Source organism: Mycteria americana, chromosome 21, assembly GCF_035582795.1.
Source record: "Mycteria americana isolate JAX WOST 10 ecotype Jacksonville Zoo and Gardens chromosome 21, USCA_MyAme_1.0, whole genome shotgun sequence".
Classification (NCBI taxonomy): Eukaryota; Metazoa; Chordata; class Aves; order Ciconiiformes; family Ciconiidae; genus Mycteria; species Mycteria americana.
In genome coordinates, this window is record NC_134385.1 from 1,004,546 (window position 1) to 1,029,859 (window position 25,314).

Genomic DNA, 25,314 nt, shown 5'->3' on the forward strand with positions numbered 1-25,314 from the left:
GGTTTGCGCATGTCCCCTCCTCCAGGTCATGCATTCGGGCTAACGGAGGCTGGTCCGGGGCGGGTCGCTTGAGCGCAGGACAGCAGTCGGCTTCCCTCACAGCGCAGAGCACGCCGAGCTTGCTGCTGGCGAAAGCGACGGACGAGGAAAATGAAAAGGATGAACTGATACAGAGTAACAGGCTGTTTGTAAGAAAACGAAAGATTTGCTCTTCAGGCGTTCAGGCGATGCAGTCAGCAGGCAGCTGGCAAACGGGAGCCATTGGAAAGGATGGAACAGATCAAATTATTGAAATGAGAAAAAATAAATTCGCCCAAGCCTAGCCCAGCAAGCTGACAAAGCAGCCTACTTAGCTGCTGCATGTGCGGCCCTTTGTCTCTGTCACCGAGGTCATTAAACCCCCGGCTGCGGAGCCCGGGCTGGGCGCCCGCTCGCGGGTGCCGCCGCTCCAGCGGCCCCGGCCCCGGCCCCCCGGTCCCCGCCCGCCGCCCCCGCAACGGCCGGGCCCCGGCCCGAGCCGTGCCGCCCCGCCTCGCCCGGCGCGGGGCTGTCGGGGACACCGGGGACGTAGGGGACAGCGGGACCCCCGGGGCCGCCGGGGACGTACGGGGCAGCGGGCTCTCCGGGGACGCCGGGCACCCGGGGATCGGCCGGACGGGGGGCCGTCGGGGGCAGAGGGACGCCGGGCCCCCCCGGGGCTGCCGGGCCCCCCGCTACCCCCGCCGCCCCCCGCCCCGCGGTCCCCGCCGAGGGTCCCCGGCCGCCTCCTGCCCCGCGCCCGCCGACGGCGCTGCCCGCCCGGCGGGACCCGCGGAGCCGGCCCTGCCCTCGCCCCGGGGGAGCGGGCGGGTGCCAGCGTGTCGGTGTGCGCCGGTGTGCGGGGGTGTGGGGGGTGCGGGGGTGTGTGTGTGTGCGCGCGGGTGTGCGTGTGCGTGTGTGCCGGCTCCACTCCGGGGCTTGGCGCGAGCCGCGCGCATCAGTGGTAGGAGGGGACAGAGCCGCTCCTGCGGGCGCACCGGCAGCCCCGGCTCCGCAGGTGCCGCCCGACCGGCACCGGCACCGCACGGCCCGGCTCGGCTCGGCTCGGCTCGGCTCGGCTCGGCTCGGAGCGGCTCGGCTCGGCTCGGCTCGGAGCGGCGCGGCTCGGCTCGGCTCGGCTCGGCTCGGCACGGAGCGGCTGCCGCGGGACGGGCCGGCGCGGCCGCACTAAGATGTGCCATGAGCGGTCCGGCCTCGGCGCCGACCGGCCGCTCCGCCTGAGCCCCGGGCAGCAGCCGCCCGCTCCCCCGCTGCCCCTGGGGCCGTAGGGCCGCCCCGGCCCGCGCCCTCCCCAACGATGCCCCATCTCTGGCCGGCTCTCCGCGGCGTGCTCTGGGAATACTGGGCAGCGCTCCTGGTCGGCGGCTTCTGGGGCCAGTGCTCGCACGGGATGCCGCATGTCATCCGGATCGGTAAGGCCGCCGCTCCCCGCGGGGACGGGCCGGCAGCGGCCGGGCGAAGTTCAGGGCGCGGTGCCGGGGCGGGGGATGCGCTGCCCGGGGCCGGGAAGGGGGCTGCCACCGGGCGCGGTGCGCCGAGGGGCTGCGTCCCGGCACGGGGGGTGCCGCGCCGGGCCGGGCCGGGCCGGGCCGCTGCCAAGGGGGTAGCGCGCCCGGTGCGAGCAGCCGCCCTGGGCACGGTGCAAAGAGGAGAGGGGGGACGCTCTGCGCCGGGGCGGAAGGATGCTGAGCCCCCGGCGAGGGGAGAGGCTCTGCCCCCGGAGAGGGGGATGCTGTGCCTGCTACAAGGAGGGCTGCCGTGCCCCCGGAGAGCGGGCTGCTCTGCCCCCGGGGAGGGGGCTGCGGTGCCCGCTGCGAGGAGGGGTGCTGTGCCAGTGCGAGCAGGGGTGCTGTGCCAGTGCGAGGAGAGGTGCTGTGCCAGTGCGAGGAGGGGTGCTGTGCCAGTGCAAGCAGGGGTGCTGTGCCAGTGCGAGGAGAGGTGCTGTGCCGCTGCGAGGAGGGGTGCTGTGCCGCTGCGAGGAGAGGCGTTGAGCCTGCCGCAGTAGGGGTGCTGTGCAGATGTGCTTTGACCCCGGGCAGAGGTGCCCAGCACAAGGGACAGGCAGTGCGGGGGGCCGCGGCACTGAGCCCCGCTGCCCAGAGGATGCCGGTGGGCTGGCTACGCCACAGCCGCTGCTGAGGGCCAGGAGTGTTTCATTAAATTGCTGATGTTCTGGGGAAAATTAATTTTTAATAATGTTACATAAAGTAATTGCACAGATAACAGCCTGGGAAAGAGTCTACGATCTTTCTTTTCCTAATTAAATGAGATACTCGTTTTAAGCATGTCATGTAAAGAACGGCGCTGATTTCCTGTTACATCCCATGTACTTTGCCATCGGTACACATTCCCAGGGATTTGCTGTCTGCCTAGTAAAAATTATAAGGACAGGTTTACCTGTTTTTTCAGGGACCAAATTCTAACCCAGAGAAACTAGTGAAAACTGAATAGATTTGTCAATATTTTACAGTGGAAAAAATGGGTCTTATTTATCCCAGTGCAACTGCACAGCCGCAATGTGAAAGCCAGTGAGAGAAAAATGCTGGTCCTGAGGGACAGACGCTTTCTGAAATGAAACACTGTCACCTCCAGCACAGCTTTGAGCAACTGCACGGCCCAGATCGTCTCACGGACAAGGGCTTGATTCCTGCAGGGTGAACATCTGCTCTCCCCTGGACTTCTCTGAACAAGGCACTCCAGGCAGACGTGGTCCTGTGCATGTTGTAGTGCCAGAATGTTGCTGGAAAAGGTCAACGGACCTGCCTCCGGGGCCCGGGCCCTGGCGGCTGGTGAACTTTTACTGGAGCCAAGCTGCTCGGTATGCTCAGCCACAGCCTGGAACAGCTGGAAATGTTTTTTGCGACAGAAACCCACTCCCAGGAAAGCTCCCGTTGCTGCCGACAGGCACGCCGGGCTTTGCCAGTCCCACCACGCGAGCAGGGGGGAGGCGTCCCGCCGTGCCGTGGCAGAGCCCCCCCCCGTCCGTCACCAGCCTGTCCCCACCCAGAGCACCGCAGTGCCGCCACGGCGTTTCTCTTCCCAAAGGGTCCCAGGGTGCAGATCCCCGTCGGGACCGTAAGCAGCTGCCGGCACTGGGCTTGCAGCTCGTCCTCCTTTCAGCTTGGCAGCAGCGGGCCCGATTCTTGGTGGCCAGACCCGGCATGCTGCCAGGCTGACGCTCTGGAGGCGAGCTGCGAGGGGCTGCTGCTGTGCGAGCGGACGCTCGCAGGGGAACGGGCTGAAGTCGCTAGGGCGGGGGGGTGCCGAGACCTCTGGGAATACCAGCGTGGCTCGTGGGAGACGTTGAGGCCCAGAGTATCCCTGTGGCTCTGTGGAGATGTTTAGCCTCCAGTCCAGGTGCCTCAGTTGTCCTGAAAATGGATTTTCTAGACAGGGATCAAAGCAATTGCACAAAAGGCTGGAGGAGCCTTCAGCCCAGAAGCTGCTGCCAGCCCCTCACCGAAATCACCCGGTTCTGCTGTAGCTCTGCTCCCCTTCACCCGGCGCTCCCCGGCTCAGCTCGGAGACCGCCCCAGGAGCAGGGCTGGGGGGACACTGGCGCTGGGCTGGTGTGAACGCAGCGAGGCGGTGTGCAGGCAGGGAGACAGGCAGGGAGACAGGCAGGGCTGCCCGCTGCCGGAGCACTGCTGTGCACCGCCTCTGCCAGCACGCCATGCCTTCCGCAGGAGAGGCCTTGCTTTAATTGCTGAGAAACGCCCTAACATTCGGCACCTCGTTTAGCCTTTTTCTTGATCAGTAAAATAAGAAACTTAAAGATCAGAAAAAGGCTTTAAACGGGGCTGCAGGGAAATCTCTGTTTACCTTTGCTCTCAGCTAAAACTGCCATAATTTTGACCTCTTTTTCAGCCCACTGGAAAATTGCAGCTTTTTCCCCCTGCATTAATTTGTGCAAAGCAACCCTGGCTTTCAAGTAATTCTTTTAATTATTAGGTTATGCCAAGAAGTGGAGAACACTTAAATGAGTATTGTTTTAGAACTGAAAATCAAACCAGAGAGAAAACAGGTAACTTTTCAAAGCTCTCTTGTTTTCCTATGAAGCTGACTATTAAAATAAATACAGGGAGAGATGTCTAAGAAAGGGAAGGAAAAGCCAAAAGCACTTTTTCTCTCACGAGTAAAATATAAATATTTAATCTACACATCTAAACATAATCTATACATATACACGTACAAAGAAAATCTGTGCCTCATTGCTGGATTTTTTTTATGAAGTAGGAGTTTGTATCTGAAGCTTATTCAACAGCTGTTCAATTATTATGCAACCTGTTAAATATTTGAAAATACTGTATCAGAAAACACCACCGAGATCTGCTGCAGGCTCAAGGTGCTCGAGTCAGCTCCGAGTTATCCTGGTGTAAAGACAGATAAGTGTAAAGGTGTGAGTGGAGTTACTCCGTGTTTACACCGCTGTGACTGAGAGGTAGTCTGTGATGCTGCCAGCCCTGACTGCGGATGAGATCGGTGAGATTATACCCGTTATTAAGTGCTGCACCGAGCAGCCGAGTATTTGCAATATCATGCCCCGCATATAGTAAAAGCAGTGAGTGCAAGATGATTAAGCCTCCGTAGATAGCCCATTTATCTAACCTTTCTCTTAGATTAAAAAGCAGTAGCAGCACCCCTTCAAAGTGACAGGCAAGAGCTTGATGCCATTTTATAGAGCCTGATGGCACCAGCCCTAACAAAGCAACGCGACTGGAAACGGTGTCACACGTGGAGCCGGAAGGACTGGCGTTTCATAGCAGACCGGTTTCAATCGCCGTGCTTTGCTGAAGCATCATCAGAAATTACTCAGAGTGATTATTTTGATGGATGATGTGTTAGCAAGATATACGTGCAGATCAGATGGATGCCAACGGTTTGAGATTAATATGTAATTGTAAAAAATAGACCACAGGAGCCGTCAATCCCATTTTAGCACTTGCATTTGTTGATTAGTGGGTTGGTTTGTATTCAAGTGCTGCCGAGGGGCGACACCAACACGGCGCAGCCCCGCTGCCATCGCTTCCCTTGGCCGGCCCTGCTCCCGCGAGGAGAGCAGCAGCAGCGGTGTCTGCCACCCTGTCGGTGCGCGGGTGGTGAGGGGCAGGGTCTCCAGCCTACCCGGCACTTGGGTCCCCCCAAACGCCGGCTGCACGCTCGCCTTGCCCTTCCTCTGCAGAAGCGCGCTGTGCCTGCGAGGGATTTCATTTTGCTCTCTACATTTTTAAAAGGAATCACCTTCACCTCTGGGTTCTCGCTCTTGTTCTGGTTTTTTAACTAAGGTTATATTCCCGCTGATGCTTGTGGCAATAATTATACCTCAAGCATGTTTGAAAGTCCCAGTCTTGTGTCACTGAGGTCGCTGTGAACAGGATCGGGCTCCAGCTAAGCTTTTAAACAAACAGTCCTGCAGGGAGGAATTCATTGGATTTTATTTCTTGGAGTCTCTTTCTAAGCTGTGTTTGCATAGAAAAGGGGTCAGGGCATCGATTGTTTGTGTGATTTGCAAGTAACACAGAAAAGACAATCACACTGGATTGGAGTCTCTGTGGAAAAAAAATCATTGATTATTTTATATAAATACATAGAAAACAAATTCTGTGGATAATGATCCTCCTCTGTGTGACTGGCTTTTCTGAAGCTTATTATGCCTGTCTGGAATTTTATTTTGAAATCACCTTCCCACACTCTGCAAACAAAGTTTTATTTTTAAAAATAAAGGCAAAAGCAGGCTTTTGCAGGCTAAAAAAGGCAGTGCCCACAGGGCTGGGAGCCGCACGGCTGTGGGGTATGGGGGTGCTGGAGGGGTAATCCTCAGAAAGGCAGCTCGAGCGTTTTTCTGTTCCGCTCAAGCTCGATGACTGCTTTGGCCGCTGCCCTTCGGGGAGGGGTGGCAGGACGGCCCAGCCCGGCTCTCCAGCCGGGGCTCCGGTGTTGGATGCCACCGGGGTGTGAGAGGGGCCGGAGCCCCACCGGCACGCACTGACCTGTGGGTGGGGGGTTCCTCACCCAGCAAACAGGGCGCACGCTGACCGAGACTCGCCTTTTTACCTTTTCCTCTAAAACCCCTGCAGTGCGCGCTTGCCCGCTGCCCGAGCCTCCCCAGGCTGCCCGAGCCCCGCAGGCAGCCGCTGCCTTGGCTGCGCCCGCCGGGCCCTGCGGCCGGTGAGGGTGCGGGGCAGAGCCGAGCCGGCCTGAGCCCCCGCCCGGGGCCTGGGGCTCACCCAGTGCGAAGCAAGGAGAAATTCCTCTCCGTGGCCGGCGAGGCGATGAAACGTGGCGGGGTAGGAGCAGGCAGAAATTGAAGTACGATCGATACGTTTCCCCCTCCCCGAAGCAAACGGCTTCAGAGAAGCAGCCTCACAGCACCTGAGACCAGCCCGCAGGCTCAGAAAGCGTTAACTGGGGGAATCTTCCCTGCAGGCGACCTGACTGCCCACAGCCCTGCCGCTTGCTCCCCAGTTTGGAGTGTAAGCACACAGAAAGCAGAGCTGGGTTCCCCTGGCCGAGGGGCACCTAGCCAAGGGCCGGGAGCGGGCTCGATGGAGCCCTGTGTGCTGCGGGTGTGAAGCTGCAGCGGCACCGATGGCGTCTCACGCGGGTGCCTGAGACGAGGATCTGGCCCCCGAACCTCCTGGGGCCAAGCACGCTGATGGGCTGCCTCAGGATTCCGCTTTCTGCATGTTCGCCGTTGCAAGTAAAGTGCTATTTTTGTTCTGGTTTGTTTTTCCTGTTTTTAAATCACTCTATTGCCTTTGTGGCTTCTCCTGCATTTCCCTGTGCCTTTCTGTGGCCACGCACCCATTGCTCACGCATTTAATGGCTGATAAGGTTATTTCAGGTCATGAGATGCTTTGTGTGTCAGATAACGTATTCTAGTAATTTCAGCAGGATATAAGGGTGGCAGTGTAAATTGTTTGGTGGTAAATTAATTCTGAATACATTTGAATAACAATGTTACCTCTTTATCGCAGAATAGTCTAATTATTTGATCTTGGCATCCTCTTGAGACCTTCATACAGGAAATTAAGATCAAACCACAAACCAGAAAAAAATAGACCCTCATTCATCATAGGGCAGGAGTACCGCCAAAATAAACAGACCTACTTCGTGCTGGGCTGCTTCCTCAGAGCGGGCACGTGCCCCCGACCGCGTGCACCAGCACATCGGCATCGCCCGTGGGCTGCAAGGCGGCGGATTTATGCAGCACGTGAGTGGCGAAGGAGCCTCGCGTGGCCTTTGCGCGCACGGTGGACGCGGTTGCTCTGCCCTGCGCCGGGGACACACGCCCTCGCAGTGAGAGCTGCCTGCTCGTGCTGCATCGCCGCTTTGGGGTTTATCACCAGCAGGTGCAAGTCCACTGCCACCGCTTCCAGCTTAATTTCTTTGCCTCTGGATGCTTTTATTGATGAAACTAAACGGAGGTTGATATATGAAAAGGTTCCCGTAAAGCCTTCATGACACAGTCACGCACAGAACACTACTAAAAGTAATTCCATCTCCAGCAAAGTTGGGTCTCTCTTGTCCTGGGAAATGAAGTGCTCCTTTGGTACCGATCGGCAGTTTCACCCAGTTAGCAATCCTAAGTGGAATCCAGCTTTTCCGTCTCTCGCCCGCTGTCAAAGCGATGCCCCAAGGCAGCCGGGGCTGGCGGCTCAGCTGCGGGCCCAGCATCAGCAGAGGGCACTGCGCCTCACCGGCTCTCGCCCTGCCTGGGTGTTTCTGGCCACCTTCCTCCTTCCAGCTCCTGAATGCCGCTTTCTTGTATTAGCTATCATCACTAATTTCAAGCATTTGCATGGAGTAGCTCTGCCAGAATAGCTATGATGCTGGAGTCTCTCATGGAGGCACAATATCAAATAAAACCCGACACTGCACACTCTGTTTGTAGCAAGCATTAAGCCTCGTAATCCAATGTATTGCGTTTCTCCACCAGTTACGCTGTGCAATCTCCTTTCCCTCATTTTGGCTAGAGGTTTAATGTGATGCCGTCTAGACTTCTTTTTTCCTTTGCATACTTAGAAGACAGGCTGGTGGAAGTCTCTGGGTAAGGCAGATAACGAGTTGAAAGCCCTAGAACTCCATGGGCGAGGGGGGAGAGAGGCAAACGTTGGAGAGGAGCTGAGGGCTGAACGCGAGGATAAACTCTGCGCTGTGGTGATGCTGCCAAAGAGAATAGATGTGGAATGAGGAGTGCTGGTTGTCTTACAGCCATGAGCATCGAAGTTGCTGCGACCGCAGATGTTGCTGTTTGCAGGGACTGCACGGGGGATCCTGACACTCCGCCAGTGAATCCTGTGGGCTTCCGTGCCCCTTAGAGACTCAAGCCTGCTTTTTCAGGCAGGGATTCTCTCTGTTTGGGCTGATGTAGAGGGGACTCGGATGTGATGGGGCGTCGTGCGTTACTACTGTTGTTCATTGACAGTGAAAACAGGGATAATGTGCCGGTATTTCTCACTCATAATAAAGCCTAAAATAGATGCAGGTCCTTACCACAAGCAAGAGCTCTTAAAGCAGGTGGAAGGCTCAGTTCACGGCTTTGTCTTTGCTCCAGCACCCGGGTTTCTTTGTGGCTGCCTCTGTTAACCCCTTCTGCTCTTGCCTCCTGCTGCCCCCCCCCCCCCCCCCCCCCCCCCCCCCGCTGTGCTGCCCCGCAGGGAACCTTCCTCTGACATTACAGCTTCATTTCTCAGGTTTGCACTACGAGACGCTCGCCATGGCGGGTGTTACCTGAGTGTTCAGCAGCATCACTCCCGGTGCTTTAAATCTGCAGCAAGACATTGTGCATAAATACACAAATATGGATGCGACTGCTCCATTATTTCTGGGAGGGAAGATAATCAGGAAAATGCCGTTCGGTTGCAAACACCGCTCAGGAGAGCCGTGGGGTACCCGTGCGTCAGAGGCAATCCCCAGTGCTGCTCGGAACTTCCCCCTACACACACCAAATAGTTCAGCCTCTGCAGCTGAGGCTGGATAGGAAAGCAAACGCTGGCCATCGGCGACAAAAGGCCACCTTGCTGTATCTGTATTATTTAATATTTTAGCCCAGGGACCCGGTCAGCCTTTGGTTTTTGTTGCTGTGCCCCAGCCAACAACCAGCACCCCTCAGTGTGGGGTCCAATGCCTAGAATAAAAATCAGAATTGTGAAGTAGAAGGGAGCAACCGGCACATTCAGTATTACCTCCTTGGGCTTGGGACATTCGGGAAAGCATTGTGACCTGGAAAATAGCGGGAAGGACTGGGCTTCAAAAGCCTTGGACTGTGTGGGTATGGCCCCAGAACCTCTCCATGGCCCAAAGTGTCGGGCTGTAGAAGGCAGTCAGTGGTACTGCCACAGCGGCACGACGTCCGAGAGCAGCGCTGCCGTGTGCAGCATTACCGCAGGTCACCCTTCTCTGGCTGTCACAATACAGATTGTTTGTTGCACACAGTTTGGGGGAATAGCAAACACCTCAATACTTTCATTTTTTAAATAGCAAGCTGGGCTGTGCTAATTCACCTAGGACAGTTTTTCTCCACCGTGTCTGATGTAGAAGACCCACCAGTTATTTCACTTTATGAGGCTGTTTTCTGTCACTACGCACTGCTGATAAATACTCCACCAGCACGGAACCCATCTCGCTGGGGATGCAAGAAAGGAGGAAGGCAGAGGGATGTCAGGAAGCCGGACAGCCGAGCAGGGCAGAGGAGCCGCTGTGTAGCCTCAGGTAACGAGGCAGCAGCATGGGAAGAGAGGGTTCCCTTGGTGATCACAGAGTTTAAAATAATGAGATGAAAAGGATGCTGTGGGAGTGGCGGAATAAATCTGCCACAATGCTTAACAGTGCAAAAGGAAAAGAGGAGGAAAAAGGAAAGACAAGATTTCTGGCTTCTTGATTAGAGGTCCCCTAAAGGGGGAGTCCTCATGCGCAGTCTGGCACGAGGAGGAGAGAGACGGCACGGTAGCTACTCCCTTGAGAAGTCACTCTAGTGAGACACAGGGTGCTGCACGATGGTGATAAACTGTAAAGATCTGGGCACAGGAGATTTTGGGAACGGGGCTCTGGTTTTCAGCTGTAATTTGCTCCTGGCTGTGCCCTTTGGATTTGCAGGTAAAGGCTCTCCCAGGCAGCCCGAAAGATGCTGTAACACATTTTGTCAGCTGCCTGGGCAAGAGCACGACTCCGGCATCAGACGGCTCACTTGGGTATCGTGAGGCAGGAGCAAATGCAGTAGTCCTGCCAGGCTCCCTGCCAGCCTCCCCAGGCAAGCCCACGGCCCAGGGCAGTGCGAAAGTGCTCCTCCACCTTGCGCTGGCCACCAGCGCTGCTGGGGAAGGTCTGGAGAGGCACCGGGTGGTGCCTGGCTCAGCCCTCAGCCCTGCCGGGAACCGACGCACCAAAGATCCACCCGCCTGCAGAAAAAGCCCCCAGTTTGCATTTCTTCTTTGAAGTACAGCCTGACCTTCTTACTCAAGTCACGCCAAGTCTAATGCCAAAATAAGGAGCGTTTGCACCTTGGATTAGGAGTTTAGTCTGTGTAGTTACTGAGTCAGAAAAACACCCCTGTGCAGGAAAGTTTTTAAGCAGACATATAAACCAGCTAACATCAAGGGAATAAAACAAAGACTTAAAATTGCATAAATGTTCAGATGGATTCTTGAATTTGGGACTCGCACTTTGCTCATCACTCTGGAAACTGGGCGCCCAGGGATCCCCACTAAGGGGTATCCAGATTCCCAGGTACCAGAGCGCTAAGCGCATTGCAAAGGCTTTTGAGACGGATTGATTTAAATTAGCCTTCCATCCTTGACATCGGCAAACAGTAGCTTCAGGAGCATTCATTAGTGCCACCGCAGCCGTTCGGGTTATACTGGTGGTTCGTACGTCCAATAGGGAATGGGAAGAGGCCACTGACTGCTCTTACATAGGCCACTGGATGCTCATTAGCTGGCAATGACATTTGATTGCTACAGCACGTCCTTTGTTCCAGCTGGGGACCTAGAGGTGAACAGACCAGCCCCTTGAACTCACCAGTACCCAGGTGAATAGGGACATAAGCCGTTCTTAAAACAGCAGCGCTGGTACTGCAAAATCCAAATTTGATTAAAGATGTGGAAGTGTATGGTGAGAGAAACAGCATTAGCTGTGGGCGGCTTTCCCCCACTTTAATGAATAGATGGCTGTCATCTCTTACTTATCTCCCAGGATGAAACAGTAAATAAAATCTGGTATAACCCACAAATTTAGCTGAGTTACGGCTGTCTATTGGGACTGAAGTGTTAGACTTGTTGGTTAGTTTTGCAGTGAATTCAAAGCACTCAGAAGGAAGTCACAGCAGTGATTTTAAATTCCACCCCCTGCGAGACTCCGTGCCTGCCTGGGTACACGGGCTGAGGGGATTTTTCCCTGGCTGCAGCAGAAGTTGTATGTTAGAAACAGGGCCGATTTTGTTATGAATGAAGCAAATGGCTACAGCACACGCCTAGCAGAGGATCTGAGGACAGATTTCCGCGTGAAGGTCGGACCGGGCTTTGCTCTGGGAGCTGCACACACCACACCTGCGCCTCCAGCTTTGCTCTCTGGGTGCGGCGCTGCTCTGCCTGCACCGGTGCTCCTCGGGGCTGCACTGCGAACGCGGAACGGCGTCTGCCGAAAGGGAGCTGCTCTGCTGGAAAGTTGGCCTTTAAGTCATCAGTGAAGAATAATGTGTGTGTCTGTATCGCTACGGTGTCTGGGAGTTTGAAAAAAAGATGGCTGTTTTCATTGCCGTATAAATAAAGGTTTTCTTTAACTGAACAGGCGCTGCTCAGTCTGAATCGCTCTGATTCATGCCTCACTGGAGGGGAATTATTAATCTCTCATATTCTGCACAAAGGTGGCTGGTATATATTTTCTTGTAAAAATTAGAGCAGATCAAGACCGTTTCCTAATGGTTTCTATAACTATTTGCATTTTTATATACACGGAAAGAGTTCTGACAGTGTACCAGGACTGCTGCTGTTTGGGTGACATCTGACCACAGCACGGGCAGCGACAGGGTCTGGATCCTCCATGTTGGAGAAGGAAAGACAAACTATCCTCGAAGAGCACAGCATCAGCTACTCTTCCGTTGCTGTCTTTGCCTTCTCCTTTACAGTGCAGGCAGCAGAGTTTCTTGGGCAAGAAGGCGGTTTCCAGAGAACGCGTGTATTAGCCCTCTGGGGCAGTGTCAGACCTGTAGGACACCCGGCAAATAACATCTTGCAGCAGTTTTCAATCACTGCCAACACATGACTTGGAGCAGTTGCTCTGTTTTCTGTGTTGAGAGTCACAGGAACATTATGGCACCAGGATGTGACCTGGAGATTTTTACAAATAACTCAGCTCGGCAATATCGTAGTCATAACTTGCAGGAATATTTGTATTCTTTCCTCCAGATTCCTGTTACAGGAGGTTTATCACAGACCATTTCAAACGCTTTTCCCCAGAGAAAGCATCCAGCCATTAGGTATTTCCTTTCTAAAGCATGTCTGCTAGCTTAGCTTTTGCTGTTATTTATTAATACTGCTATAAGGCATTTCAATGACATGCTTTGCCTGAGTTTTTTAAAACCCTCTGACTTCACCTCGTTCCTGCTCCTCTCCTTCAGAAGCAGAAGTAAGCTTGCTACTGAGAAAGAAACACGAGACAAACCTGCCAAAACCAGGCCCAGAAAACCTGCTGGCCAGATCTCCAGTGACACAGAGGTGGATGGTTTCTCCGAGTCCTAGATATTCCATTTTTCATTTCGATTTTCCTTTGTTCTCCATATTCGCCCCGATTCCTGTGATGTTCCTGCTCCCTCTGCTCTGCTCTCACTCCACACCCGTAGCTCGGGTGCCTGCTGGAGGCTCGCGGTGCACGGGCAGGTTCCTCCCCTCCGTACGCCGACGGTGCGGGTGCTCCCCGTTCCTCAGCCCATCTCACGGCAGGCTGTACTCACACCTGATTCAGCAGGCTGTGACTCAGAGCCTCCGTGCAGCCTCCTACCTGCTGCAGCGTTTTGGGGCACTTCGCTCCTCTCCGGTGATCTTCTGCGGCTCCCCCAGCTCGGCTGCTCGGCTGTACGGCAGCATCGCGGCTCAGGGTGCGAGCGCTGGCCCACGGGGCTCCGCCGGGTTCCTCTGCCGGGTCACCCTGCCCGCCGGCAGCACGCCGCTCTCCGCAGGAACGGCCGGAGCAGCCTCGCAGCCACGCAAGGAAGGTTCACTTCCTAGAGAGCTTTGGGAAGGAAAACCGGTCACTTAGCACTGCAGAAATCCAAGGTGCTGTTCCTTCATTGGATGTGCAGCAAAAGGTACATAATGATTAACCTCAAAAGTATAAGCTTTTTCTTTGCCTGTGCAAGACAGATTTATAATATTTTCTCTTTCTTTTTTAACGCTGGATTCTGAGTGCAGACGGTGATTTATTGAACAATCAACTTCCTTATCTATGTAATACATTAAAGCGATCGGTCAGTGCCAGATAATCCATCCAGCTTGGGATTTTAAGTGTGTGAGAGTGTATGTGTACTTGTATATCTATTTTCATCCTGTATGTTTGTCAGGCCAAATGACGTCTCCCTTTCTGTGCTCCTTTTTCAGTGACTTTTGTTTATGGTGTGTAAAAGAAAATCATGACATTATATTACACCTTGTAAGTTTTACGGTACTTGAGAGGTTTATGCGGTATGAATGTAAAGGGCAATGCAATAATGCAAAGGGCAGTGAGACATTTTTAAGCACAGAAGGATACACACGGAGCTGCAGAGATAAATCTGGGCGGATAATCATCCCACGGTGTCTCTCCTATTTATGAGCGAAAAAGACATTCAGTACAAATCATGCTTCAGGTCACTTTTGCCCTGGTCTCTGGCTCTGCTTTGCATTATAGGCTGCTTGAATTGTTCTTAATCTAATCTGGGATCTCTGCCCTGGTGTGCTGCCTGCGTCCCGTGCCCAGCGGAGGTGGGCTCACCCCTGGCGAGGGACGATGCAATTCCCCATCACGTACGTGGTACGTGGGTCTTGTCCAGCTCAAGGACTTGAGTAAATGGAAGATCGTTTGGCTGTCCTCCGTGAGTTAGGAAAGTGTTGATCTAGAGAATTAACCATGGGGGGAAGCAAGAGGAATCAAAATTACCAAGCCTGAAGCTTATAGGTAGTTTAGGTGAGGAAGAAGAGCCTGGGTCCAAAGTCTCCCCACGGTTCGGGTGTTTGCTGCCGGAGACTGCTCAGTTTGAGCTGGGCAGAAAACTGCCTCTGAGAACAGGTCTGGGAATTTTAGCAAAGTGACTGTCCATGTGAAGAGAGAAACTTCACGGCATCTTGCTGCTGTTAGACTTCTTAATCAAGCAACGAATCCTTCTCAAATGTGAATATTCAGGATTCAGCATTTGTAATTAGCAGGAGAATTGGAGACAAAATGTCATTGCTTTTTGAGGTCAAGATAAGTTTTACGCATAGGTCACTGTTCCATGTGCTTCATTCAAAATCCAATTTGTTTTGTGGGCTTCTGATGGCAGAAACACTGATTATTATGCTATCTCCACATGTTCAGTACTTCCTGTTGCGGGAAAAGATTTTGCCTTAATTACTTTCAGTTTTAACTGTCTGGCACAGAGACAGGATTTTCCTGATTTGAACCATCTCATCAGAAGTTGAAAACTTAACTGGAGACTGGAAATCTGGAGGTGTGGCAAAGCCCCGTGGAGCTCCCAAGGGGCAGAAGCAGGCTGATGGCTGGCACCTTGTTTCCCATCCGCGCCAATGGCAGCTTTCCCGCAAGGCGCTTTTAAAGCCTGCACTGGGCAGCTCAAACCACAGTTTGCAAACCCAGGGGCAGGCACGCACCTGGGATGAGAGGCGGGGAGAGGAGAAGCCGCAGGAAAATCCTCCGAATCCTTGTCCCTCTCCCCAGGACCCCAGCTCTACAGAGCCTGCAACCTCATCAGAGCTCGCTGCAGAGACCCGCACCTTCTGCAGCTCGGGATGCCATCGCTATTCAATTTTTTTTTTTTTTTTTTTTTTTTTGCAGTAATGCTATTACCATTTTAAGCTGAAACAGGGACCCGTAAAAAGGAGGTTCTTGGTTTAAATTTCTGGTCTATAAAATCTTAAAGATCTATTCTTCCTTTATAGGGAAAGAAAACCATTTTCTTCCTCATTTTATGCACTTTTCTTCTTACAAATTTTTATTTCTGGAAGATCAGTTTTTGTCATCTTTACTTAGAAGAAATTCAAAACGAGTCCTTGGACGTTTAGCTTCAGGGTGCTATCTAGGCTTAGCTCATAATATCTGAATGGAAATAGGATCTTTAGTTTCTTTTCCTATTCATCTACATCATGGGGAAAGGGTTATCCAGAAAGTGTGGCGCATGATCTTAGATAAGCCAATAACATTTTTTAAAATGTAGAGTTTGTCTTTGCGCAGATTATCAACTTCACCTAAGATTAAACTTATAAATAAAAGCGTCGAATACAAACAATCCTCGTTCTTCTAACAGCTGCCTTCAATCCCAGCGGTGTGTTCCAATAGACAAGACTGACTTCGTATGTGCGCCCATCTACTTATAAACTGATCAGTAAAAAGACAGTTATATCCATATTTACTTAATTTTCTTATACATTAATGTGGTGGTAGTTATTTGAGGAAAAACATGAAATATTTTCTTGTCTGCAGTGTGACTTTATATGTTAAGTGTGGCAATTTCAGTTGCTGGATCCATTTCCTCCAATTAGAGGGAGAGCAATGGCATACTAAAATCTGAAACCCAGCCTGATTTGCATATCCTTATCTTTACATTATGAATTCGCATTTAGTTTTAGTACTTTTTGGAGGCAATTCTAACCTAATTAACTTTCACTCTCTTTCCTTCTCTCTCTCTCACTCCAAGGATCCCCCCCATACGCTTTGACTGAAGCAACAACTCAACCACACAGATGAGCCACCACAAAACCCCACGATCCTTGTTCAGGATTTAACCCTGGCAGACGTGACCTGCCCCTTAGGCTTGCCTAAATAATAGCCTCAGTCCCCTTGCGTTGCAGCTCCCCCCACGCCAGCTTCTTTTTGGGCGCTGAACTCCACTCTTCATCCTCTGGCCTCAAAAGTGGAGGGAAGAAATTAATGCGGTTTAAATCTTGAACAAGCTGTACTTTCTCCTATTTTAAGAAAAAACTGCACTCACAGGCTTCCTCAGCAGCTGGTTGGGATTTTTGCTTATTGCCAGTGCTTGGAAACAAAACGCTCAATATGTTCCTTGTTTCCTAAAGATCCTGCAAGGTGCCACCAGCCTGGGTGACAGCGCTGCTCCTCCGAGCGTGCCACGCTGACTGCGGGGTTCCGCACCGGACCCCCCTCGGATGAGGCTACGTGGAAGTTCTTCCCCAGCCTGGTGACCGTCTATATTTAGTACTGGCCCAGGAGTCTGAGCTATGGGTTTTGACTGCATTATTAAGGTCATTCGATGTGGTTACATGACTCGTTGTGCTTTGTGAGTGTTTGTGGGGAAACCTATTTCCATATGAATTATGAAAGTTTATGCCAACAGGACTGTAATTCGTAAATTGTTATGACAGCAGCATTTTGAAAGAAAACACAGAGAAACCAGGGTAATAAAACTTGCCATTAAGGGAGTGGACTTGTGAGTCCTGGAAAGAATTCTTGTCCAAGGATTATTTATGATCATTACACACCAAAATGTGTTTTTGCATTTTTATTGCTAGCAAATTACTTGTAAACCCACTAGGGAGCTAATGATTTTTCCTTTGCGGCCATGCTACTTCATTTTGGTTTTTTATATATACATTTTGCGACCAGTTAAGCCATCACTTTTGATTTATAACAACAATAATTATTTCTAAATAGCCTGGATGTTAAAGGGTTAAGCATCCTTTGATTTCAGCTGACAAAGCCTACATGACAGTGATGGATTTCAAAGGGAGAATGGCTGGTGGTGCCTGGGCAGGTTTTTCTCCGGATTGCTTTAATGGTGCTAACTACCTCTAATGGGGAGCACAGATTATTTATGTTCTTCAGTAGCTTCTCATTAATTTTACAGTGCACTTGGTTGAAGATTCCCAATTTCTTAGCTTCTTCATTAGTGTTACCTGTTCAACAGTGCAGAGTAGTGGAAGTGACTTACTTCAGAAAGGAGCATTTGAATTCAGACTCCTTTACAGGAGGAGAAAAGGCACGTGGAGCTCTGGGCAGGTCCGATGAGAAGATGGGAGCAGGGGCAAGGTTTTAGGGACTTTTCAATCTGCCCACCGGGGCCAGCCGGCACAGGTCTGTGGGGACGCAGTGCCCCGAGCAGCGAGCAGTCGGCTCTGCGTGTCCCACCTGCACCGCCTGCTCCTGTGCTGCGGTCGCCCCGGGCCGGTGGCTGGTGCTAAAGCGTCCTGGATGCGACCCTGACAGCAGAGCTGCTCCCCGTCCGTAACACACGGCGGACTCTCCAGCCCTGCGTTACCGAAGGGCCTCTGTGCACCGAGCCTCTGGTGCAGCCATCGCTGCTCCCGCGCCCCACCGGCTGCAGGAGCCCTGCTCGGAGGTGCCTCCTCTCGACGTCCTCCCTCCAAACACCGAGGCGTTCGCTCTGTGCCGTGGGGGCCGGTTTACAGAACAGCAGCAGTTTACCCAATTACTCCTCAGGGTATGCTGATAATTCATTGTAAGAACAACATGGCTGCAGAGAGCAGCAGGACGCTCAAGATCAACCTTAATACGAAGGTTAAGTGAGTCCTAAATGATTCACGGCCATGGTTACCAGGGTGGTTACGCCTGCTGTTTCTGATGTGCCGTCTCAGCAAGACCCTCCTGGTGCAGCACCGGTGAGAGCTGCCTGCCAGGGATCAAAGCTTGGTGGCAGCCACCTGCTATGGTCCCTCCTGGAGCCCCTTCCCTGGCCTGGTATCCCTGGACACAAGCAGCAAACGGATGGAAACGCTCGTTAGATTTTGGGGATCGTGGGACATTTGTATGTTCATTACCAATGTCAGTGGCAAAACCAGCATACGACTAATTGCATTTTTGATCGTAATATAGCAATTTGTTAAAGCCACATTTCCTTCACAGATTTTCAAAGCCTTATTTTTAGAAACGTACTTTTTGATCTTTCGTTAGCTCCTGTTCTGCTCTGTTACAGACTCCCCGCGTGGCTTTGAACAAATGACTTTGCTCTTCCGTGCCTTAATTCTCTACTTGTAAAATAGGGCTAAGCGTACTCCCTGCTTCTCTGGGCTGCTGTAATGGTGAGGGTTTTAAAGACTGTGACACGCGGATGTAAATAGCTGAGATTGCCGCACCAAGGCAGGGTCTTTGAGGCAGAGCAAATAGGTATGAGCAGGCGCAACCCTATTAAACTACTGAAATACTGAGATTACAACCCGGGACTCTCTAACTGGAGTAATTCTGAAAAAAACGAGTATCCTAAATATGCTTAACTGCTTATTTAATGTAGATTTAAAAAGTTATTTATTGAAATTTAACAACTGTTTACTCAATATGGGACTGTAAAGCCTTAAAAACATACTCTTAATAATCCCTTGGTATTTAACTAATGTACAATAGTGTGTGCTATTACATCCCAATTAAATCCCTATTTGAGACACTTAATTAAAAAGGAGGCTATAATAAGCTCCCGATCATTTGGCTCCCCAGCCAGATCCATACGATCAAGGATTCTGCGTGTTAGTCGGTGCCAAACGCATCCCGGAGCAGACGCGCCTGTCGCGCAGGGCTGCGCTTCAGCTGGGCGCGCGCTGGGGCTGTCCTTCGGGGCGGGCAGCAGGCAGGGATGGGGTGCTGCTGCCTGGCAGGACGGCGACCGTGCGGTGCTCTCAGGCCTTGGGCGTAGCTCCTACCCCGTACAGGACGGCTTCGATCCCGGGGTGCGGCAGAGCCAGGTGCCGCGGGAGAGGTCGGGCCACGGATACTTTACGCTTCTGGGTGCCAGCGCTCTCCAGGGACTGGCATACTCACTGGGGGCCACTCGGGTCAAGGATGCTCTTCAGAAGCAGCAGCCCGTAACAGCAGCTTTGGCTTTATCGCAGCCGTGGAAGCAGCGCCAGGCCGCTCCCCTGCAGGAGACACCGCCAGCGTCGCGGCCCCTCTTGCCCAGAAGTCCGGGTGCGAAGGAGCAATCTTGGAAGGTGCACCCAAGGCCAAAATATTGCGTGACGCTTATGGAACCTTGGAAATCCTGCGCTGCTGCCTCCTTATGGGTGTCGGAACCGCGCTCTGCCCTGGTCTCTTCTGCAGTTGGGAACCACAAAACTGGCAAACAGGGACGTGCCTGTATCGTCATCCTGTCCTGTGCCAGGCTTTCACGGGCAGGCTGCGTTAGAAAGAGCCCTCAGGACATCCATCTGCAGACAGCTGCTTGCCGTCCAGGCAAGTGACTTCTCTCTGCCTCTCTTTAAAAAAAAATTAATCCAAGCCCCCTTTAATTCAAGCATGTTTGAAATAGGAAGTGACAATAGCTTTGTGCTAGCTCCACAGCATGATGTGATGTTAATTAGTATAAGTGATTTTTTTGTTTTTAATTATCAGCCTGAGACTCAAAACTGAGGAATATGGGGACCCCACGAGGCATGCTTGACTCTTTCAAGGATAAAGTTTGTTTGTTTATTTAAGTGCTTAAATATAGCTCTTAATTGTGTGGCTGATACAACAGCACCGTGGAAAAAAAAAGGGGGCAGGGTAAGAGATTGGCATCCAGGAGCCTCAGGGCAGGTCCCAGCTCTGCCAGAGACCCTGGGTAGCCCTAGGCGAAATACTTCAGGAAAATACTGTTCCCATTTTGCATACGGTGGGCAGGATGCAAGCGAAAGTAGTGCTACTGAATTCCATGGAAAGCATGGAAAGACTTCAGCGGGCTTTGGGTCACCTGCCGATGGTCCCCGTTTGCAGCCGCCGGAGGCAAGGGCTGGCTGGGCCTGCCGGCGCACGGTGCCTGATGGAGACCCCTGGGCAACGCTGTGACAGCAACGAACGACACGGGAGAAAAAAGACACTTTCACCTGTATTTTTGCGTAAAGAGCTGCCCTTCAGTGTGTAACTACCCTCCGCCCCCAGAGACCGGGGGGCTCGCAGGTTTGTAAAGCACGTGTGCTGCATCAGGAGGGTCCTCGCCCCGTCCTGCGCCGCCGCTGACTGCTGCGGTGAGGTTGCGCTGGAGTAAGAGAGGAGAGGGAGAGGAGAGGGAGAGGTGGGGACAAACGGTGCCTCCAGCAGCTCCGCCGGCGGCAGCGAGACACCTCCGCTCCCCGGGCGCCGACCAGGCCCTCGCGGCGTCGCTTGGTGCAGCAGCTCAGGGCTAGTGAACCACAGAGCAAACCACGTGGATTTACAGCTGTGGTGTCATTTCTCCTAGAGAAAATTGATGTCCTTGTTTCCTTTTGTAGGCAGATAAAATAAGTACAGAGAGATCTGTGATGTGGCAGCTCTTTGGATTTTGCAGAGGATTTTGAGGCGAGCCATGGTTTATGAGCAGCCCATTAACACAGTGCACACTGTGTCTCATAAAAAATCCCATTTTCCCCATTTCAGCTCTACAGTTGTATTTCATTTGCAGTGTAAATCTAATAAAAGGATCAGTGGAGGTTTTGGCAGGGAACCGTCCCTGTCCTGGGAGCGGTGACCGAAGCAGCCGCATCCCGGCAGTGCAGAGCGAGGCCGGGCGGATGCAGGAGGGAAAGCCGGGGTAGCTGCCCTTCCCTCCCAGGGCGGCACAGCTCCGCGGGGCTGGAGAAGTCTGTTCGCTGGGGACCTCGGTCAGGGGAGAAAAGACGCTTCAAAGTGAAAGGGAAATATGAACATCCACGCCTTTTTTTTTTCTGTTGTTCCAACTCCTTTAAAATAGTGTTTGGATTTCATGTGTTGCTAATTACATACACTAGTGTTGTGTTGTGTGGTATTTAATGCCAGCCAGTGATAGATGCTCTCTATATTCTTATATAAGAGAGAGCACATTTCTTTTCTAAGGCTAACTGCACACAATCTGTTATTGTATAATGCTGAATACTTCGAGGGTCGGTGCCTTTCAGTGTTGAGCATAAAAGCCAGGCCTCCCCGACAATAACCTTCATTAATCAGGCTTCCCTAGTCCGCAAGCATCGGAGACCGTGATGTCTTCTTTGTACGTCAAAGCTTGCTAGGATTACACTTTGAAAAACCTCCCACCGATCTTCCATTCTTTCATTTTTCTTTACTTGGTTTAAATGGGGAAAATACCCTCCCAGTACAGCCACCGTCATTTGAGTTGCGTCTCCACACGTTTCTTCTAAACTAATAGCGGCTTAAAGGGGGGGAGGGAAAAGCAGCTGCAACTTGCTGGGAGTGGGGCGAACTTCACTTAAAGAGGATTCAGCTTCTTTTGTTTTTCACAAGAGCTGTTGAGTGTTCAGAGCTTTAAAAAATACGGCCACTTATGCAGACTCCTGAAACATAGATTTAGGGGAGAGGTGTTTTGAAGGCTTTCAAGAGATTTAGAAGCACGAGTGAAGGTCGCACAGAGCTCTGCTAGCTGGCATGCTCTGCAGCACTTTCACAACCTCCTGCAGGAACCGAAATCTTGGTGCTTCAGCTCAAGTTTTCATAGCTGTCTGGAGTTTTAGATATATCCCAAACTCCCTAACTCCTCTGAGCAGATGAAAATTACAATACGCAGGATCACTCCAAAATGAGCCTGCTTTTATTTAGGTGCCTAAGCATGTCGGGGCTTTCAGAGTCGCTTCCCAAGGGGAATCGCCCCTCTGGCAGGGTGAGCGAGGGTATCAACCATCTGCCGAAAGAAATGGGAACGGTGGGTAAGAGGGAGCGTAGCCCAGTGCCCGGGGAAGGATGCTTTAGTTGCTAGGCTGAGAAACTGGGTTTGAGGAGAGCCGGACTGTGTCCCCAGGGACGCAGCCTGTCAGGGCGCTTCATCCTCGTTTCTGGGGCAGCTTCAGCGGGGACGTGGGTGCAGCGCCCAGGCGTTGCAAATGCAGCACGCAGCTGAGCCACTGCTGCTCAGCAAGTTGGCCGGTTTTCCTCGGGGTGGGAGAGGCTAACGTTTCATGGCGTGCCTTAGGGAGGAGGACTTGCCACAGTGATTTAAAGCACTCTGGAAAAAACCAAAACAAACAAGAAAAGCCAACCAAACTTGGACTGCACCTGAACACTTCAGTCGTGAGCAGTGTGTAACCTTGACCTCATTCACGCTGTATTTTTCTCCTGGAAGTCAGTGGCAGAGCTCCCTGCCTGTCCTTGAGGGGCAGCTTCTCATCGGAGACAGGACTCTCGCGAGCTGCTGGCCAAAAGAAAGCTCATCGTCAGATTGTGTCTGAGCGCCTCGGAAGCTGCTACTAACAGCTATCTCAGGCCATTCCGATCAACGTAATTTTAGCTTTAATTGCTAAATATTGCTGTAGAAAGAACAGTTGCCTTCCTGCTCCGAGTCTGCACAGTTGCTCTCCCAGGTTTCAAGACGCAGTGAAAGTTTTTGGGTTGTTTTTTTTTTTTTGCACTGTACGTTTCAAATGCTTCATTGTCAAACTGGTTAAAAGCCCTTATTTATAAAATGTGTGCGTCTCTTTCAGCTTAACTGAAAAGGCATTAAAATAACTGCAGCTGTGGAAAGAATAATTACAGCGAGATTTTGTCAAGGACTCTCTTGTCTGATGTTGCCATCTGTGACATGGTGAATGCAAAGATCATTTTAAACATAGGCAGTTAATATAGAGAATAATTTGAGAGCTTTAGATATTTATGGTAAATTATTTAACTTTATTGTTTGGTTTTATGGCCTCATTATTCCACGTAGCAAGGATCTCTGCATTTTGTGTTGTTCTGCACTTTGATTTTCACTTTGTGATGGAAAAGTACACTGCAGTAAAAGTGGCACTTCACACGTTTCAGAAATGTTTCAGGGAGACATCATATTAATCAGGTTATTTTCATGCTCTTCAATATCATCCTTGATGCCTTTTAAAAAAATCTTTAGAGAAAGATCTCGTTATTGACCAGGTGTTAATAGTCAGTCCTTCAAGCATGGGCAGTGACAGGGGCTTGTAAACACCACATTTTCGCATTAATTTTCTCCTGTCTCTTAGAATATTGGTTTTGAGACTCCCACTAAGAGGACATTGCTGCATTATTTCCTTCAACAATCCCCTAACTGCCAAATTAAGAACAGACTGTCGCACTGGAAATGAGTTGGCTGCCAGAGACACAGAAAAAGGGGACTTGGCTTTACTGATAGTCACTGCTCTGTAAACGGGGCTTACGCTGGAGCGAAGTCGACCGTGCTTATTAATGAAATTAGGGCACGAGCAGCCGGCGTGGGCGGCTCCTGCACGGGGCACGGCCGTGCTCCCAGGACACCTCCGTCTCCTGCTGCTGCTGCTGCGTCGCCCACCCGCTCCTGCCCGTCCTGCCCATCGAGATGGGGTAGCAGACGCCGTGCGAGCGTGTCCCTCCTGACAGCTCCAGGCTGCAGTTCCTTCACTTGGCTCTGAATGAGGTTTGAGCAACCTTCTCTACGGAGGTTGTCTCCAGGAGGAGACTGAGATGGGGATGAGGGTCACGCCGGGTACCGCGCCTGTGTCCTTGCAGCCCGCTGCGCCTTCCTCGCTGTAGCTCCTTACTATAAAGCACACAAGCAACTTTTAATGGGCCATCTGGGGGATGGTTCTGCTTACAGAGGATGAGGTTTGCTCCTTCTGGGAAACTTAATGTGGCTCCACCTGAAAAGTGTCTAACAGCACATCCCTTGGTGGTGCTGCACAGCACGTCCGTAACCTCACCATAAAGCGCAGCAAGTGCCTCCACCCATCCTTCCCTGCTCCTGCAGCATTTCCACAAGCCCAAGGACACCGGAGACAGCCCAGCAGAAGTATTTTGTCGGATGTGAACTTTCAGCGGAATTGAGATCATCTTTCTGGCAGCTGAAGGCCGCAGCTCCGTTGCATGGCTGCAGTCCTTGGCAGCCACCTTTGGAGTATGCAAAACGTAAATAGGAAGGGAAGAGAAACTGCTCATTAGTTCTTGCAGAAGAGCCCTCTTCCCACCCAGCCTGTCCTCTGCACCCTGAGGCTGTGCATGCCCTCTGCAGCTGCTCAACATCTGGATCTCTTTCTGGCTCGCTAATGGGCTCTCTCTGTGCTAATAAGGAGACCGCACCGCAGCCCGTCCACCCAGAAAGGCACCACCTTCTCCATCGCCTGCCAGCCTCGGCAGAGTGCCGGGGAAGGGACACGGCCACGCTAGCTCAGAGCACTGCCCTGCAGATAAACGGTTGTCTCCGAGAGACGAGAGGTGGGCGGATTTGGAAACCGTCAGAGAGCGCTTAAGTGCTGCTGGAGGTGGGCAGGGGAAGGTGAGGAGCAGGCGGTGCTCGGACGTGTGGCAGCAAGCCTGCCAGAAACCCAGGCTTAGTGCAGCTAACGGGGCAGAGGTGGCAAATCCAGCAGCTGTGGACTTACTACAAGGTGAACTAAATTGGGAACAAATGTGTGGGCTATGGACGAGTAGGGAAGAAAGCAGGTAACATTAATTTCCCTATCTATACCACAGCCCCGGGGCGATGCCCTGTTTGCCCTCAGCCGGCCGGGTGACACAAGAAGCCCTCGGGAGGTTCTGCCGCAGCCTGGCTTTCCTCTCCAGGCTGTAAAGAAGGCTTTGCCACATTTGGCTCAATCTTTCACATTTCAGTACCTAAAATTAGACAGCTGGCTCCATCCCTGTATAATTTAAGTACCTAGCTTCAGAGAGGCCAACGTGCAAATGTTTGAGAACACCTGATGAAATATTTCAAGAACAGCATGTGCAAACCCCTGGAAGAAGGCACTGCCAGGTGTTCCTTTGTTTAAAGGAAAAGTGAGTTTGTTTACGCAGGCATTTTGTACTATTTAGTAAATTTTGGTAATTTGTCTATCACTGGTAACTTGCGTTGCAAAACAAAGCAGATCTTGGCCAGCCACTCCTCCCTTTGCAGCGGCGGGTAGGCAAGCATGGCTCTCAACCCAGAGGCAGATCATTTAGCCGCTCACATCCTAATATTTTCTTTCTTCCCCAGTCATCTTCACCGCCCGTGAGGGTGGGAGGAGGCGGCCCGCTTTGCGTCTGTCCCCGCGAGATCAGGGTGCTGCTCTCCCCTCTCTGCTCCTCCGGCGGCAGCCGGGCCGGGTGCCTCCTCGGCCGGAGACCCCGCAGCTCCGGGGCAGTCCTGACAGCACCCAGGAAAGGTGCAGGCACCCAGCTTCTTAGCTCTGTCGGAAACAACTGAAGCACATGGATTCAAGA

At 52.2% G+C, this 25,314-nt stretch overlaps 1 protein-coding gene across 1 annotated transcript in view; it reads left to right on the plus strand.

The window, feature by feature from the left end:
* The first annotated feature begins 1,336 nt into the window (after nucleotides 1-1,336).
* Nucleotides 1,337-25,314, plus strand: part of GRIK3 (glutamate ionotropic receptor kainate type subunit 3) — a 123,414-nt gene continuing 99,436 nt past the window's right edge. Inside the window, exon 1 of the mRNA XM_075522173.1 lies at nucleotides 1,337-1,451. Within this exon, the coding sequence (XP_075378288.1) occupies nucleotides 1,337-1,451 (115 nt within the window). The remainder of the gene's footprint in view (nucleotides 1,452-25,314) is intronic.